General features: G+C 37.6%; 1 protein-coding gene across 26 annotated transcripts in view; it reads left to right on the top strand.

Moving 5' to 3' along the window:
* TMEM68 (transmembrane protein 68) overlaps positions 1–18,243 on the top strand; it is a 34,229-nt gene extending 15,986 nt beyond the window's left edge. For all 26 annotated transcript variants that reach the window (XM_042254229.1, XM_027972970.2, XM_060393419.1 and 23 more), the window contains 5 exons: positions 2,925–3,092; positions 6,184–6,377; positions 12,457–12,517; positions 14,592–14,731; positions 16,679–18,243. In XM_042254229.1, the coding sequence (XP_042110163.1) occupies positions 2,942–3,092; positions 6,184–6,377; positions 12,457–12,517; positions 14,592–14,731; positions 16,679–16,795 (663 nt within the window). In that variant the 5' untranslated portion in view covers positions 2,925–2,941 and the 3' untranslated portion in view covers positions 16,796–18,243. The remainder of the gene's footprint in view (positions 1–2,924; positions 3,093–6,183; positions 6,378–12,456; positions 12,518–14,591; positions 14,732–16,678) is intronic.
* The last annotated feature ends 394 nt before the right edge of the window (positions 18,244–18,637 follow it).

The raw sequence follows: 18,637 nt of genomic DNA, 5'->3' as shown, positions 1-18,637 counted from the left end.
CTGTGTTCAAACATGCAGACACCCTGGTACTGAGTAAAATGCAGGGTGTATTTAGGACCAACAAGAGGGGTCATTGTTGTTGGGTGAGAAGTATGTGGAAGGATGAACCTGGAAAGGTAGACTGAAATTAAGTTGTGAGGCAATTGAATGCTGTGCCCAGCCAAGAGTTTGCCTTTATTTTGTAGGTACTTTTTAGGTCCATTTGCTTTCCTGAGGAAGACCCAAAAGGATGGTATTGTCATTTTACCAGTGTAGGTGTACAGCCTTAAAAATGGGTTTTTGATGTCACATTTGGAAGGGATCATCTCTTAGGAGATTAGCCCTACCTGAAATTATGGTGCATGCTTGCCTGCTCAGTTGCTTCAGTCGTGTCCCACTCTTTTCAACCCCATGGACAGTAGCCCGCCAGGCTCCTCTGTCCATGGGATTCTCCAGGCAAGAATGTTGGAGTCGGTTACCATTTCCTCCTCCAGGGGATCTTCCCCACCCAGGGATTGAACCTGTGTCTCTTGCATTGAAAGGGGGATTCTTTACCACTAGGCCACCTGGGAAGCAAGGTGGTAGGCAGTTATTTATTACATAATAAATAAATCCCTGCGAGTGAAGGTCTGGGGGAAACCAAAGAATCTGGAAAGTTCTTAAGTTCAAGGCGCAGAGCAGGAGAGGTAAATAAGTATGCATTTCACCGCATAAAAGAAGAGAGCCACATTCGTCACAGAGCAGGGCTGTTCTTGGAGAAGGGACCCAGACCACTGGAAATGTGCACAAACGTGCGTATGTCCAGGCCTCCTCCCTGAACAGCGGAGGGATGGACGGTGGCAACAGCCATCTTGGAGAGTGACGTCTTTCTCTGAGCGCTGGTACCCATCACCCCCTGCCCCAGGACAGGTCCTATAGGCAGAAGACGGGGTTGCACTTGAAAACCCACGTCGGGGAGAGGGAGTGTTATACTTAAGAGAGTGGAGGTAAACACACAGAATGTGGTGACCAGAAAATAGAGTCCGAGGGAGGAGCAGGTAAAGCGCCCCAGCATTTCTATGAACGCGTGATGAAAGTGCTCCGTTAGAGGCTGTCACGTCGGCAGCATGGAGGTGGGACGCGCCCCGGTCCATGTGACACAGGAAAGAATGTGACATCACTTGATGGGCCTTTTTGGGGTCTGAAAGGCCTTGACAGTGTTTGACCAGTGTGACCATCCGCTGGTGCTTTCTGAGCCAGGGGCGGTATGACGACATCCGGGCTTCACGATCAATGCGGTTGAATATTGGGGCTTAAGGTTTAGTGGAAAGATGGTAAACTGAGTTTTTCTGCTTTCAACCCAGTGATTTGCTAATATGCAAGCAGTTCAATTAATTGTCAGTTCTTTTAAAAGAAAATTATTCTGGAAAACAAAGGGGAAGTTAAGGAATAGTCTGTATAGAATCCCTTAAAGAAGTATTCTTTATTTCTTAGAATGTTTGTCTGCTGGGACAGTCTATCCTTTTGATAACTACAGGCAACTTCAGTGACTGATTCTAAGTAAATTGAATTATTTGAACTAAAATTAGGCAATTGGGAAGAAATGTTAAAAGTACAGAAACACAATTTTGAAATATCATTAAATTTAATTTTTAAAACCGTTCTGTTGAGTTTATTTGATATATTACCAAATAATTTATTTCTTCAATACTAGAATCAGTTACCACACTTATCTGTTTGGTGAAGATATTATGTTTTTGTTTAGTCACTAAGTCATGTGCGACTCTTTTGCGATCCCGTGGACTGTAGCCTGCCAGGCTCCTCTGTCCATGGGATTTCCCAGGCAAGAATACTGGAGTGGGTTGCCATGCCCTTCTCCAGGGGATCTTCCTGACTCAAGGATCAAACCCGAGTCTCCTGCATTGGCAGGAGGATTTTTTACCACTCAGTTACCTGGGAAGCCCAAAGATATTATAAACTACATTAAAAATGAATCTCTTAAAATTTATACCTAAATCTTTAGAATTTAAATGTTTGTTTCTTAGCAAATCTAACAAGGGATGAACTGAAGGGAAGAAGCACACTGGCGGTTTCAGATTTCTATATTCTGGACACAGTGTCTTTCCTGTGTGAGTTGCAGCCTTGGGTCAGCAGTTCTGTGTGGGAGAGTCTGGCCACAGGAACTTGCTTTTCCTTCTCCCCTTTAGTCACTGAAGACTTCCTTCCTTTTTCTTTGGGCCTCATTGCCCTTGGCCATGGCCTCTGGATACTCCCGTTTTCTCTTTGCCAGGTCCAGCTGAGGCTCTGGTCTATAACAACCCCCTCTAATGGGGAGAAGGGAGGCAAAAGCAGGTCTTAGACCAGGGCCAGGATCACATGCCTTCTCCTGCACAGTGCCATTTCCCACCTCCTGGGATGAAACACGCAGGGTAGTTTTTACTGTGTGGAGCTTACCTCAACCTTTTATATATGTTTCCCACAGTCCACCCACAGCACAGAATGGTGGGAGGAGAAGTGAGGGCTGGCTTGTCTTTAGTCCCACTCATACTACAGAAGAGAGATTTTCTTGACATTCAGTTCAAATCTCTCATAACATTTTTTTCCTCCACATGTAGTAGTTAGAGCCTATAGAGTCATCTTTGTTTTGAATGAATAGAATGGGAAGAATTTGTGAAGAATGATGTATATGTATATATTTGTTGTTGTTTAGTTGCTAAGTTGTGTCGGACCTTGTGATCCCATGGACTGTAGCAAGCCAGGCTCCTCTGTCCATGGGATTCTCCAGGCAAGAATACTGGAGTGGGCTACCATGCCCTCCTCCAGGGGATCTTCCTGACTCATGGATCAAACCTGGGTCTCCTGCATTGCAAGCAGATTCTTTACCATCAGAGCCGCCAGGAAAGACTTAGTATAAATAGACTAATGTTAAATACATTTTAATTGTCTGTGCTTTGTTTTTCTAACAGGTTATGAAGTTCATGGGATGGAAAAAATACCAGAAGAAGGACCAGCACTGATCATTTTTTATCACGGAGCTATTCCCATAGACTTTTACTACTTCATGGCTAAAATTTTTATACATAAAGGCAGAACTTGCCGAGTAGTAGCAGATCACTTTGTCTTTAAAATTCCAGGTAAACTTTCACTGTAGCTGGTGATAGAAGAATATTTAATGAACACGACCAATTATGTGACAGTCTGTGTATCTTTGAGTTCTCTGTTAATAGTATTACATGGAAAATCTTTTTGCCTTTTTAGGGTAGCACACTTGGAACTCCAGTTTGGGAGTATCTGTTTTAGGTAATATATCTAAATATAAAAACATTATGGCCAAAAATGTTATCTAGTTTCTTTCTTTATTAACAAGTATTTAGTCATTATTTTTCAAAGTTAAATCCTAAAATAAATTGTAACTTTTGCCAAACAATTAATATATATTTTGGTATAGAGGGTAGTTAACTTTTCATATGGTGAATTTTTCCGTGAGCTATTGATTTGAGAGTTTACTTCTACAGTAATCAGGGTTTGATTACTGTCAGTTGGATAGCAAATGAAAATTAGTGAAATAAGCTAGCCAGGATATATTTTGTCTTTCCATAGTAACATAATATTGTCTCAAAAATCCTAATCTATATAGCCTATTATGTCTCTTATCATATTTGACTTGTGTGGTAGAATTAAAACTCTTGAGCTTGAGGACTACATTCTTTTTAATATTCATGTTCCTAAAGGCTTTGTGCCTTTTAGAAAAGATTAATAGGGAGACTTGTCTAGTGGTCCAGTGGTTAAGACTCCATGCTTCCACTGCAGGGGGAACAGGTTTGATCCCTGGTCAGGAAACTAAGACCCTGTGTGCTGTGTGGTGTGGCCCCCCCAAAACACAATAAAATAAAAATAAAAAGATTAATCGGTAATTCCCTGGTGGTCCAGCAGTTAGGACTCTGTGTTTTCACTGCTGAGGGCACAGGTTCAAACTTGGTTGGGGAACTAAGACTCCACAGGCCATATGGTACAGCCAAAAAAAAAAAAAAAAAAATTAGTAAACTGAATGGTTTCAAACATGATAAGAATTTTAAAAGAATCATTCTAAAGTAAACTCACTGAGATTTTCTTCTGTCACTAAATTACTGGGAACATGGGGAGGGAGGTGGGAGGGGGGTTCATGTTTGGGAATGCATGTAAGAATTAAAGATTTTAAAATTTAAAAAATAAAAAACTAAAAATAAATAAATAAATAAATAAATAAATAAAAATTACTGGGAACAAGCCAAGAAAATTTACAGCATGTTTTCTGGATTAATAAAAGCAAAAGCCAGCCCTCAACCAGCTAAGCCCCAGGCAGTGCATGAAATAACAGTTCACTTACTGCCTTTCACAGACATGGTTAATGCTTCCAGTATCCCTGTGTCACTAAAAAAGCCATCTTTTTTTATACACAGAGTACTTTGTGTGTAAAGTAAGTTGGCTATAAAAGATATTTCTTTAGAAAGTAACTTGATCACTTTATAATAGACTTGGAAACTAGAGGAAATAACATCATTACATGGTCTTATGCTAACATGTACCCAGTTATCATTTTGATGTATTTTGCTTCATTTTTAATTTGTACTTTTTCATTTTATATAAACTATTTTGTGTTCTTTTAAAAAAATTAATGCAACATTAACATTTTTCCATGTTTTATAAAGAACATTTTTAATATATGACTAAAATATTTACTTGTTTTCTCTTATGAAACATTAGATTGCTTCCGTTTTTTAAATATACACAATAGAATGTGAGGGGCTTCCCTGGTGGCTCAGCAGTAAAGAATCCGGCTGCAATACAGGAGCTGCATAAGATGTGGGTTTGATCCCTGGGTCAGGAAGATCCCCTGGAGGAGGAAATGGCAACCCACTCCAGTATTCTTTGCAGTCCATAGGGCTGCAAAGAGTCAGACACGACTGAAGCGACTTAGCATGCATGCAATAGAATGTGAATATTTTTATTTAGCATTTGACTCTAAAGTTTTCCCCCTTTATAATCTTTATGAACTTATAATATTTTATTAAACCTTCCTCATTTATTCATTTACCTTGAGAGTGCATCGAGTGAAATCAGTGAACTTTTAATAGAAGATAAAAATTATTTCTTCTCAGTAATACTGATAATCTTGCCTCAGACCCTTAAAACCTATGAGCAGTTTGGCTATTCTGCACAGTTTTCACTCTCCATCCACACATGTCCCAATCTCGCGGGACTATGTTATGAACATCAGTCCTCTAAATTTTCAGTTTAGTTTGGTTAAAATATTTAATTATTGATAGGATTGTTTCTTTCATCCATAAGTAGTTGTAATTTGAAAAACTGTACCATATTAAGACTGGAATGAATTGTTCCCAAGTCAAACAGTAACATTATTAAAAGCTCTTAATGATATTGCTATTATTGTTGATTTTAAAAATCTTATTGTGAAATTAGCTGTATGTAACTTTTAATTTTGGGGACTTCCATGGTGGCTCAGACGGTAAAGTGTCTGCCTGCAACGCAGGAAACCCAGCTTCGATCCCTAGGTTAGGAAGATCCCCTGGAGAAGGAAATGGCAAACAATTCCAGTACTCTTGCCTGGAAAATTTCATGGTCGGAGGAGCCTAGAAGGCTACAGTCCATGGGGTTGCTTTTAGTTTGGATAGATTTAACTGTGGCCTGCCAGTTTGGGTAGGTCCAGGTCAGTTAGATTCACTTTCTCCTCAGTGACTCGTTCATGGGGATAATGGAAGGTTAGATGGGTGGTTGCTGACCCCTCTCATAAATACTGTGGACAGTGTTTGCCTATGACACACACTGGAAGAGCTTTAGACTAGACACACTTGGACCGGAATCTCTGCCCTGCCCTTTGCCAGATGTGTGCCTTTGAGCAAGCCTCTCAACCCTCTGAACCAACTTTCCTCCTCTGAAAAATGGGGATAAAAATCCCTATTTTCCCAGGTCCTTGGGGGTTTTAATTGAGAATTTGAATATGCAGCCAGAGTTATAGGTGATCATGAAGGAGGTGATCAATTAGACATTGCTATTAATTTACCAGCAATGTTGATCTTAAGAGTTCCTGTTGGTTTAAAAAAAGTAAAAAAATAACGTACTGATTTAAGTATAAAGACTACATTATGTAGATTGTGAAAACTTTTGTTCTCAAAAAATTGGACAAGAAGTACTTAAGATGTATCTTCATGTTAATATATCTTACAGGGTTTAGCTTATTACTTGATGTATTTTGTGCTATTCATGGACCAAGAGAAAAATGTGTTGAAATCCTGCAGAGTGGTCACTTGCTAGCTATCTCACCAGGTGGCGTTCGGGAAGCACTGATGAGTGACGAGACCTACAACATTGTGTGGGGTAATCGGAAAGGCTTTGCTCAGGTTGCAATCGATGCAAAAGTGGTGAGTTGTATAAAACTGATTATTAAAGGAAAGCTAGGTCAACTTTAAAATAAATGCTTAAGTTGCCAAAGTGTATCAGAATTTAAATCTTGTCTTTGTACTACTTTAAAAAGTAGTGTATGTAACTCATAACACTAGAGAAATAGTCCTTGTGCATGGGAAACCATCTTTACAAAAATTCAGTCTGGGAATATGCGAATACCTAGAAAAGCTTTATTTTACGCTTCAAAATCCAGCTTCTTGTATTCAGATTTATGAAATTTTTGTATTCTTTCAGTTATACTCTTTTTCATGAGTATAATCAGTCCAATTCTGTGTAGTTTGACATATTTCAGTGTTTGAGTTGACATATTTCAGTGATGGCTGTTAGTTGGTTTCATTATAATCCTTGTGTCTGTGACCAATTTATAACAATAGAACTCAAATAATGTATGACTCCTACCATTTTTCATCAGCAAATGTGATCAGCTATCTAATAGTATGAATAAAGATGAGAAATAGATATTGGTATAATTTAGAGCTTTTAAAAAAGAATGAATTTGTCAATAAAGTGACGGTTCCTCTGGGAGTCACTGTAATTGTTCTTAGTAAACTGGAGAATCAGAATGTCATCTTGTCCTTTTCTTTTCCTTTGGAAAGTATTTCTCAGCTTTTTGGTCTCCATATTGTGCTTTGTCCTATGAAACATTTACTACTTATAGGATGTTTCTTCTTTGTTTTTTCTTTATTTTCATTTTAGATTGTCTATCAGAAAAAGAAATCGTGGCACTTGCCAAGGTGGTTTTCTTTTTCCAGGCCAGTTAGTTAGAGACTGCTGCCCTTACTTTCACGTTTTTGTTTGTGTGTGTGTGTTTCCATTGCTGTCATGTAGACACCAGTTTAGACCCTTAACTTGACTGTTTATTTTGCAAATATAGACCTTCGATTAAAAAAGAAAGGATTATGGATGTCTCCTTCTAACCCAAAAGCAACATTTAAGGAAGAATGGACATTTTTCCTTTATTTTTTAAATCGCAGAGTTACAATAAAATATAATACATTGCACGCTATTCTCTACTGTACATATTTGTATATGTAACTCCTAGAAGATAGTGCTCTATCAGTGTGATCTCGGTGTGAGTTAATGTACTTGGCCAAGTGTTCTATAATGAACCACATAAAAATTTAAACACTATTGTCCTACAGTAGGTTATACACTTCCTTAGGACAAAGCCATCTTTTATAGTCTGAGCTCTGAGTACAATGATTAGCACTTAGGCTCTGTGTATTTGTTGAATTGATTTTGTAAACACGATATTAAACACTGTAAGAAAGGAGCCTTTTGAATTTAAGTCTAGGTTAATAGTATTACTGATACAGAAAATTAATTTATAGCCTACTTTCCAAAAAATCTTATGTATTAAGATAGAAAACAAAACTTTAGACTTTATGAATACTGTGGATACAAGATGATATATGCACAGTTGTTTAGAAATTAAGGCGAATCAGTATAAATGTACATTGAGCCAATGATAAAAGCTAAAAGCCTAGCTCAATTTTCAGGTTTATATTTTGAGAGAATGATTTCTTCCCAGGTATAAGATAAAAGCTAGAAAAGCTTTATTTTACACTTCAAAATCCAGCTGTAAATCTATTGACGAAAATAGATTTGGAATCACCCACATTGATCATGGGACTCTAATTCCTCATCCTTAAGTAACAGTTTTAATGACTTTGCCTGGAAGAAGACTTGATAGAAATCACATAGAGAAAGAAACTCTTTCATCAATCCTTGAGTTTCTAGATAAATGAGATAATCTAGATCATTTAAGGTTTTGGTACAAAACTTGAGAAAATTTAATGAACAGTCCTTTACAAGTTAATCAACAAAAATCTTTCACATTGCTGGCTTACGTCATAGCACAGTATTGTTGATAAGTCTTGCATCACTCCCAACCTTTCTTAGCGCTTTTAAAGGCTTTGCATTGGTGCCCTGCGCAGTAAGTAGGTGACGTATATGATTATTCCAGTGTTGCAGATGAGGAAGCTCAGGCACAGAGAGATGGAAGGACCGAAGCAGAGCTTGTCGTTCAGGACTGTAGGCAGCTAGTGCGCTTGACCGTGAGTCCACCCACCCTGAGCTTAGAGGTCCTTCCAGGTCCAAGAGGGAAGCCTTTCAGTCGCAGGTGGACATAGCTGTAAATGGCACCAGTAACTTATTTAGAAAAGCCTTTGCTCTGTCTCACAGATTTACCATAAACTTTGAGTCAGAATTTAAGACAGTTGTTGCAGGGTTAGCTGCATTTAAATTGTATAATAACAAAGTAATGGAAATTCAAGTGAAAAAAATCTAGATTGTCAATGGAGGTTCACAGAATATTGATAGCAAGTATTTAAGGTTCATGTGAAAATTATATGGCTTTTTGGTATAATCTAAATCACTCTTATTTTGTGAATTCCTGACAGTTCAACTTTGTTGAGAATTTTTAGGTTAACATTATACCTAAATAAGTTGGGATAAAAATGAGGCTGTGTACTCTAATTGGAAAACAGGTAACAGATGTAAAAGAAGATAGCATTTGTTTCAGTAATATTGTTTATGTGTATTATCTTGATCTATAAAAAACCTTGAGATGGGGTAATTCTTATTATTGTCCCTGTTTCATACATGAAGAAAGTGAGGGGTAGTGAGTGACTTGCCCACTTACTCCAAGACCACTGTATTCTGAATACACAGCCTCTCCCTCTCACATACATGTACAAATTGTTGACATACATTAACAATTTGATTCTAGGTTACTGATGCAACTACCTTGTTATACAAAGCGTCACCAAGAAAGGAATGAACTACGGTACATAGTTGTAATCATGGTAATGCTGTAGCTGTAAGGCAGCAAGCTTGAGCATGAATTTAGAAACCGCAGACCCAGGGTACAGCCTGGAGTACTAAGTTTGCAGGGTAAGCTTTTTCCTGTTTAGTGTCTTCTAGAAATGCCCAGCCTCTGGAGAGTTAGCCATTAAAAGATGATAATGCAACTTAAAGAGCCTTTTGATGAGGGTGAAAGAGGAGAGTGAAAACGCTGGCTTGAAACTCAATGTGAAAAAACAAAGCTCATAGCATCTGGTCCCATCACTTCATAGAAGGGAAAAAAGTGGAAGCAGTGACAGATTTTATTTTCTTGGCTCTGAAATCATGACGGACGGTGACTGCAGCCATGAAATGAAAAGATGCTTGTTCCTTGAAAGGAAAGCTACGACAAACCTGGTGCATGTGTTCTAAGTTGCCTCAGTCGTGTCCGACTCTCTGTGACCCTATGGACTGTACCTCACAAAGCTCCTCTGTCCATGGGATTCTCCAGGCAAGAATACTGGAATGGGTTGCCATTCCCTTCTCTAGAGGAACTTCCTGGCACACGGATTGCATCCACCTCTCTTATGTCTCCTGCATTGGTGGATGGGTTCTTTACCACTAGCACCATTTGGGAAGCCCCATGACAAGCATAGACAGTATATTAAGAAGCAGAGACATCATTTTGCCGACAAGGGTCTGTATAGTCAAAGCTGTGGTTTTTCTAGTAGTCAAGTACAATGTGAGACTTGGACCATAAAGAAGGGTGAACACTGAAGAATTGATGATTCTGAATTGTAGTGTTGGAGAAGACTCTTGAGAGTCCCTTGGACTGCAAGGAGATCCAACCAGTCCATCCTAAAGGAAAGTAACCCTGAATATTCCTTGGAAGGACAGATGCTGAAGCTGAAGCTCCAATACTTTGGCTGCCTGATGTGAAAAGCCCACCCATTGGAGAAGACCCTGATGCTGGAAAAGATTGAGAATAAGAGGAGAAGGGGGCGACAGAGGATGAGATGGTTGGATAGCTTCACCAACTCAATGGATGAGAATGTGAGCAAACTCCAGGAGACAGTGGAGAACAGAGGAGTCTGGTGCGCTGTAGTCTATGAGGTCACAAAGAGTCAGGCATGACTTAGTGACTGAACAACAACTACAAATACATCCTGAAGAATCTTTGTAAAGTACACCCTTCGACACAAACTTTGGGGTTAATGCCAGAGTAAATCTGGCAGAACTGGTTGGAGAAGGCAGAGTGGTATATATGTGAGCTGGAAGTTCTCTGTTCCTTCTTGGGCATCATATCTTCTTAACTCTGAAGACATTATGCAGCTATTTAAAATATTAGGATTCCAGCCATTGCTTTATTCTACGAAACTAGTGGCGATTTTAGAAAAATCATAATCTGGATTTTTTTACAGAAGAGTCAGTCTACTTTGTCTTAGGTGTTAGCTTTGTAAATGAACTCCATCAGATTTTAAATTCTTCGTCTGACTGGTTTTCTTTACACGACTTCTCTCTATCCTAACTGGTTTTTAAAACGCCTGCTGTCTGTTTCCTACCCTTTGTCTTCAGAGAACACAAGCGAATTCCTCAGAATTTTCTTTCTGTTCTGTCGATTCATTCCTTCTGTGGTTTGTCCATTACACTGTCTGTTAGCACCTACTTTTTCTGGGCAGTGTTCCAGGTACTGGGGATCCAACTGTGAACGAAACAAAGTCTCTGCTGTCGGTTACAGAGATAATAAATAAGTGATCAGTTAGGTATATGTGAGGGAGTAAGTTTTATGAAGAAAGCTGTGCCTGCAGTCTCTTTCCTTCAGCCCACCACTTTTTACTGCTTTCAGAAGCTGAAAAGGAACAGCTTTTTAAATGTCAGCTTATGTAAATGTTTCAAGCCCTGCTCGCTAAGGCAGGTCACTCTGATTTAGTAAATGCTGATGGTACACTGTAAGTGAAGTGACACTCGCCCTTCCCCACCAATTTTATCTGTTCTAAACATCATTTAATTTAGTATATTTTGTGTACAGTTTAAAGTATTTTATTCAATTTTTTATCTACTTCAGTTTCACTATGGCATAATCTCCTTACATGGTCCTTTGCTACTTAATCCATTATTTTATGATTAGATAAGGCCTCCATTTTAAGTGAGTGAAGTCATTCAGTCATGTCTGGCTCTTTGCAACCCCGTGGACTGTAACCTGCCAGGCTCCTCCATCCATGGGATTTTTCCAGGCAAGAATACTGGAGTGAGTTGCCATTTCTTTTTCCAGGGGATCTTCCTGACCCAGGGATCGAACCTGGGTCTCCCACATTGCAGGCACACTGTTTATCATCTGAGCCACCAGAGAATCATATTTAATCATTGATATTCATGGAAAAATAAAAAACATGAACTTGTGAACAGATATCCTCCAAAATTAATGATATGAAGGGTTTATATATACACACACAGATACATACATACGCTTTTCCTATTTTTTTGGTGTTGAGACTTATACATGGGTTTCCCTGGTGGCTCAGCAGTAAAGAATATGCCTGCCAATGCAAGAGACGGGGGTTCGATCCCTGGTCTGAAAGATCACCTGGAGAAGGCAATGGCAACCCACTCCAGTATTCTTACCTGGAGAAACCCATGGATAGGGGAGCCTGATGGGCTACAGTCTATGGGGTCACAAAAAAGAGTCAGACACAGCTTAGTGACTTAACAACAATTTATACACTTTTCGTTGATATTGAACATTTTCAGATTTAACAAGCTCACCCCCCAAAAATGGTGTTTCACTAATTTCTGGACAGCATCTTGCCAAAACTTGTTATTGAAAATTATAGAAATTTCCCCATAGAGAGGATTTCTGTCTTGTAACTTTTTCTTCAGTGAACATACTATTCAGTACCCCACTAAAACCAGTTTAATTATCATTCATTTTACTCAATGACATTGATGATTACTTTAATCCTTGAGTTTCAGGAGTTCTTGAGAATGATAGCAAAGTTGGCAAATGAAATATTACATATTACCACTAGAGGGTAGTGTTTCCTATATATATATATATGTGCATATATATATATATTTAGAAATACCACATTAATTTTAGTCAATAAATCACACTAGTGATAACAGTATGTTTTTATTTTTTAAAATACCTTAGTTTTGTGACTTAAACAGGCCCTTAAAATTTTACAATAGTGACTTAATAGAGACATCAAATGGATTAATGTATTTACTTTTTAATTCAAATTCTCTCTTTAGCCCATTATTCCTATGTTTACACAAAATATTCGAGAAGGATTTAGATCACTTGGAGGAACAAGTAAGTTCTGATTCATATGGTTTTTTAAGTATAACTGTAATATTTAGAATGTAATATTTTAAATATTTGGACTTTTAAACACTATACAGAAATCTTTTGAATTTATTTTAGAAAATGCCTATGCTATTTAGGTGTTTTTCTTTTTTAAATTTAGGTGATAACTGGTTCTAAGTGATAGCAGTTCTAGGTGTTAAATTTTTGTTGAGTCTCATATATACTGAAGATTATTTACCATGGGCTTTAAAAAATTGCACAGTGAATTTTCTAATTCTGTGTTAAAGCATATTGTTGAGGTTTAGAACAGACTTACGTATTACCCAGACTACCTTCCTAACTCATTCCTGAAGAGGTTACAGCTTTAAAAATGGATGACAACAAAATACTGAATTAAGATTAGCAGCCTAAGGAGATACCATTTGCTTTCATTTATTGCTATTGCTTCTTGTTCTTTTTACTTTTTTGAACCATGGTAGACTTACCTCAAAGAGTTCTTTTTGCCTACCTTTAATTTTTGATAAAAATAGCTTTGAACCTAGCTATAGGAAGGATCGGAGAAGGCGATGGCACCCCACTCCAGTACTCTTGCCTGGAAAATCCCATGGACAAAGGAGCCTGGTAGGCTACAGTCCATGAGGTCACTAAGACTGAGTGACTTCACTTTCCCTTTTCACTTTCATGCATTGGAGAAGGAAATGGCAACCCACTCCAGTGTTCTTAACTGAGGAATCTCAGGGACGGGGGAGCCTAGTGGGCTGCCGTCTGTGGGGTCTCACAGAGTCGGACACGACTGAAGCGACTTAGCAGCAGCAGCAGCAGCATAGGAAGGATAGCAATTAGATGTGCTTTCTGTTTGGAGTTTGTTGTTGGCTTATTTACTTTTATGAAATTTTTATGGTTTGTTTTGTACCCTGTGGTTTCTGTATTTGATTATATTTTGTATCCTTAGCACTATATTGTTAGTGTTCCTATCCATATATAAATCTCATCCTGAAAACCCTGAACTTCTATTGTTCCTTTTATGTCTAATGTTGGTGTATAGTTGATACTATATCATGTTTTCTTAGGTCTTTTTTTTTTTTCAAATGTGAAATAGAAAGGCAGGTTGATGTGATGTTTAATTTTTGTTGTGTAATTGTTCCTTCTAATTTTCTTTCAGGTCATTTCTTTAGAATTTAAGTTACATACCAGAAATCATTCCTAACTTTGCATACCAGAAATCATTCCTAATTTTGTTCCTTTAACTATGAAGTGTTTTAAAAATTTTTTGACTGCCTTTTTTACTTAAAAGTTGAATATCTCAAAAATTGATGTGTAGTAATGTATTATTTCGAGTACTACTCTGGGTCTTATGGTATATTCTGTGTTTCCACGTATAAACAGTGTTTTAAACTTTCAGTACAATTCATAATTGTATAGTCCATGTTCCTTGCCTTTTGTGGATTATTTTGTAGTCTTAGCCCATCAGTTTATTTTACATTACTACCACTTTTAATCTTGCTAAATTTCACACTTTGTCCTTAGCACTAATAATTCTTTTCCCTAATTTATAGTATTTTTAGTCTTAGGTTTTCAGTGTATTTTGGTCTCATGTTTATTTGACTTTATTTTATGGCTCCATTTTTGCTTTTATTCATGTAAGTCACGTATTTCTGAGCCTCTGGACTGTTTAGCCTCTGACGTTTTGTTGCAGTCTTTATCCTGTTTTGCAATAATAGTAATGAGTTTGTCTTTTAAAATTCTTATTTTTTGAAAGCTCATCTCCACTCCTACCCCTCATTAGTAGACCTTATTTATTGAGCATTTTTAGGTTGACAGAAAAATAGAGCAGAAGGCACAGAGGGGCCCCCACACCTCACCACCCCCCAGTTTCTTCTGTTACTGGCATCTTGCAGTAATGTGGCACATTTGTTACCATCAGTGAAACGCTCCCCTTTAAAAAAACTGTTGTGTTAATTGCCCAGGAGATGATACTGGTTGCCACCTTCCTTGAAGTCTTACATAATTCATTTGAAAGATTACAGTTATATGCTTAGAATATGTAACAATTAAAATGATTTCATTTCCTTTAAAACAGGGCTGTTTAGGTGGCTTTATGAAAAATTCCGCTATCCATTTGCCCCCATGTACGGAGGTTTTCCTGTGAAGTTGCGCACCTACTTAGGTGATCCCATTCCATACGACCCAAAGATCACAGCAGAAGAACTAGCTGAAAAGGTAAATCATTCTTTCTTTAGTTTTAGGACATATTTTTCCTTTTACTGAAGATGAACTCATTAATTCCACAAATGTGTTCTGGATCAGTGGTGACTTTTCCCCCAAGGTACATCTGCCTGTGTCTGGGGACATTTTTATTGTCACAGTGGACAGAACTCAGGAGGTGGTGGTGCCCTTGGTGTCCCATGGGTAGAAGTCAAGGATGCCAGTAGATTTTCTGTGGTGGGCAGGGCAGTCCCCACAGCAAAGAGCTGTTCTTTTGAAAATGTCAGTACTGTTGAGGTTGAAGTTCTTGGCCCTGATAATTAAAAAGTTTTGTAAGTGATGTTTAGAAGAAGAAAGCTTTGACCTCCATGAAAAGAAAGAAATTGCCTTTGTCTGGTAGAAGTACCTTGGGAGGAAAACGGAATGTTGTTTGTGAGTTTCCACGTCAGGTTGTCCCAGTGCTGCTGTTTGTTTGCTCTGTGACTCAGGCAGGCCCCACCACCCTCCTCTAGTCTAGGGGAGAGAAACAGAGCCCACTCACATATACCCAGAGGGTCACAGGTGACTGTTCACGTTCATTGTTGAAAACTGTCTGCCACCCAGTAAGTGCTCCGTGGATGCTGGCTACTGTTGTTCTCCTAGGAACATACAGCCCCATGTAGAAGGTCAGTAACTAAGTTGATGTTTTTAAGGTGATTTCTTAGCACAAGGGGGCTTCCCAGGTGGTTCAATGGTAAAAGAATACACCTGTCAATGCAGGAGACATGAGTTCAATCCCAGGGTTGGGAAGATCCCCTGGAGAAGGAAATGGCAAGCCTGTCCAGTATTCTTGCCTGGGAAATCCCATGACAGAGGAACCTGGTGGGCTATAGTCCATGGGGTCACAAAGAGTTGGACACGACTGAGCAACTGAGCATGCACGTGAGCACATTAGCACAATGCTGTGCTTGTGACTTGACTTCTCAACCTGAGCACCACTGACATTTTGTTGTGGGCAGCTAGAAAGGGGTGAAACTTCAACGAGCTCACCAGAAAACTTCCTACTACTTTTTTCCTTCTGATTTTCACCCCCTTCAGTTCTTTTTAGTGTTTACTGTGTGTAGGGCATTGCTGTGCACAATGCTAGAAAAATGCTAAGGTGTATCTTAAGGTATAGAAAGTTGCCATGTGGACAATATCTGTAATTCCACTGTAATGAAGTGAATGTAGGAAATATGGCTGAGTAACATACCATTATATATATGTACCACAGCTTCTTTATCCGTTCATCTGTTGTTTGACATTTAGGTTATTCACATGTCCTGGCTATTAAAAACGGTACTGCAATGAACACTGGGGTACATGTGTCCTTTTGACTTATGCTTTTCTCAGGGTATATGCCCAGTAGTAGGACTGCTGGGTCACACTGGGGAGGGGTTGGGAAAAAGACTTAAGAGGGAGGGGATATATGTACACATATAGGTGATTCACTTTGTTATACAGCCAGAAACTAACACAGCATTGTAAAGCAATGATAGTCCAAAATAAAATAAAATAAAAATTAAAGAAATGCTATGCACCTTGAAGAGTCACTGCATGAATGAAAGTTCAAGAACCTTCTGTACTAAACACAGTTTGCAACATTTTGTTATTTTTTGTATGCTTAGAATGCTGAAAGGTTTTTGAAGCTAAATTAACAGTATTACATTAAAAAACAAAACTAAGAAAGAAGTCATTCATTCTGAGGATTGATAGATGCTAAGTTTGGGAAGACTTCTTTAAAGTACTAGTGTATTAAAAAAAGTATTATATTAAAGTATAAATATAATAGATAATAAATAAATAATTATTTATTATTAAATAATAATAATAAAGTATTATATTAAAGTATACTATATTAAAACACTAGTATATATCCTTACAAACTAAATATCTACATTGAGAACTAAAAGAATAACGGCTTTTCTTTTGCTTTCTTGATAGACAAAGGATGCTGTTCAAGCTCTGATTGATAAGCACCAAAGAATACCTGGAAACATAATGAGTGCTTTGCTAGAACGTTTTCGTAACAAAGAAAAGATCAACCAGAAGACTCTTTAACACATTTATATTAATCTGTTTGTATCTATAGGACTGTATTCTGAATTTTGTAGGTTCTATAGTTAGTATTTTTTTTTAAATCACGTGAAGAAGCATCTTTCATTGAACTTGTTTGCTTGAAATTGTTGTCAATTTTGTTTCTGCAATCAGTTGTGTCAAATTTAAACAATAACTCACTACATGCATCATAATTCAGCAAATGTTCATGGTTCTTTTTATAATTTTCTAATCATGTATTATAAACATAGATCCTTAAATCTATGGGCTTCCCTGGTAGCTCATCTGCTAAAGAATCTGCCTGTAATTCAGGAGACCCAGGTTTGATCCCTGGGTCGGGAAGATCCCCTGGAGAGGGGAATGGCTACCCACTCCATGCCTCATAATTTGGAAAGTGATCATGGTTCTTTTTATAGTTGCCTAATCATGTATCCTACACATAAATCCTTCAAGTTAAGTTTATCAATAATAGCAGTGGAGGTTAAACAAACATTCCTAAATAATGCATCTAAGTTTCTGCATCTCTTGCACTGAGCTAGTTTTGCAAGATGGCATAACCTAGGGTTTTAGTACAGATGCTTAAGTTAGAGAGAAACAAGCTCTTTCCTCTGCCTCTCATTCCTTTCATGACCTTCGGCAAATCACGTATTTTTGTGCCTCAACAATTCACTTTTTAAAAACATGTTAATCCTTTGATGAGGAATATTGTTTTAACTCTTTCTATTTGCTGTGATTGATATCCATAGAATGGAAATTATGACTGTATAAACTAAACAGTACCAAGATCTTTTAGAAGTTTGTGTATTTATTTTGTCCATAGGATGTTTAAATTATTCCTTTAGGTATGATGTCAAGTTGCCAAGCAACAATGAAAAAGATGTATTGTTTTTCAAACTGAGTAAAACAGAAATTAGGGAAAGTAAAATTTCTAATTATTGTGATTATTCTTTTTAGTATTATATTTTTAATGAGAATCTGTAGACAAGCCATAAAAGGTATGCTCTGCGTCGTCTGCCCTGTAATATGGCATTTAATAGTGTCAGGTTAGAAATCACAGTCGTGCCCTGCATCTTGTGCTTTAGAAGCTGATTCTAGGCTGATGACAGCCCCGGGAGAAAGCTCTGCTTTTCTCAACATCCTGGCTCATTCAGCTTGACTCTGCATCCAGACGGATGGTTTACTGTTTCAATAAAAATATACTTGAATGATGAATTTATGTGAACATAGGGCTCTCTGAAAAATTAATGGGTTTCGATTTGTTGTCTCTTTGAAATCTGAATTTAAAAGTATTTAAACAGAATACTACTAGGAATCAAATGCAGTATGTCCCTCTCCCTTTTTAAGATATTAAATTACTTGGATTTTTGTATAAACTTTTGTATAACAAGTATGTATGTATGATATGTGTAATGTATGTAAAATTAAGAAAAATAAAAATAAGCTGAAATGCAGTTCCTGTTCTTGTGAGATTACATATGTGACACTTTTTAAATTTAAACTGATTTTTTGTTTTACCATTTATGCTTTTCTCACCTATAGTCATATTCATCAATTTCAGCCATAATGAATAAAACTGACTTTTCCATGTAATAAGTATATTTTAATTTCAGTGAAAAGTATCAACTAATTTGCAGCTTTTTTCCCCTCTCGAGTAATGAGCAGTGTTTTTTAAAAAAATTCATCAATATTTCCAGAATAAAGGAATAAAGGGTCATAATATGAATGAGAATAATGGTTTTTTGGCAACTATTGCGTTTTAAAAACTGAAGAAAGAACAGCATTCATTGCTAATGTAGCAAAAGCCATTATTTTTTTTTTACAGTATTAAAGTTTTACTGCTTTAAA

This window comes from Ovis aries, chromosome 9 (genome assembly GCF_016772045.2).
Source record: "Ovis aries strain OAR_USU_Benz2616 breed Rambouillet chromosome 9, ARS-UI_Ramb_v3.0, whole genome shotgun sequence".
Taxonomy (NCBI): domain Eukaryota; kingdom Metazoa; phylum Chordata; class Mammalia; order Artiodactyla; family Bovidae; genus Ovis; species Ovis aries.
This window is presented reverse-complemented; position numbering and strand designations above follow the sequence as displayed.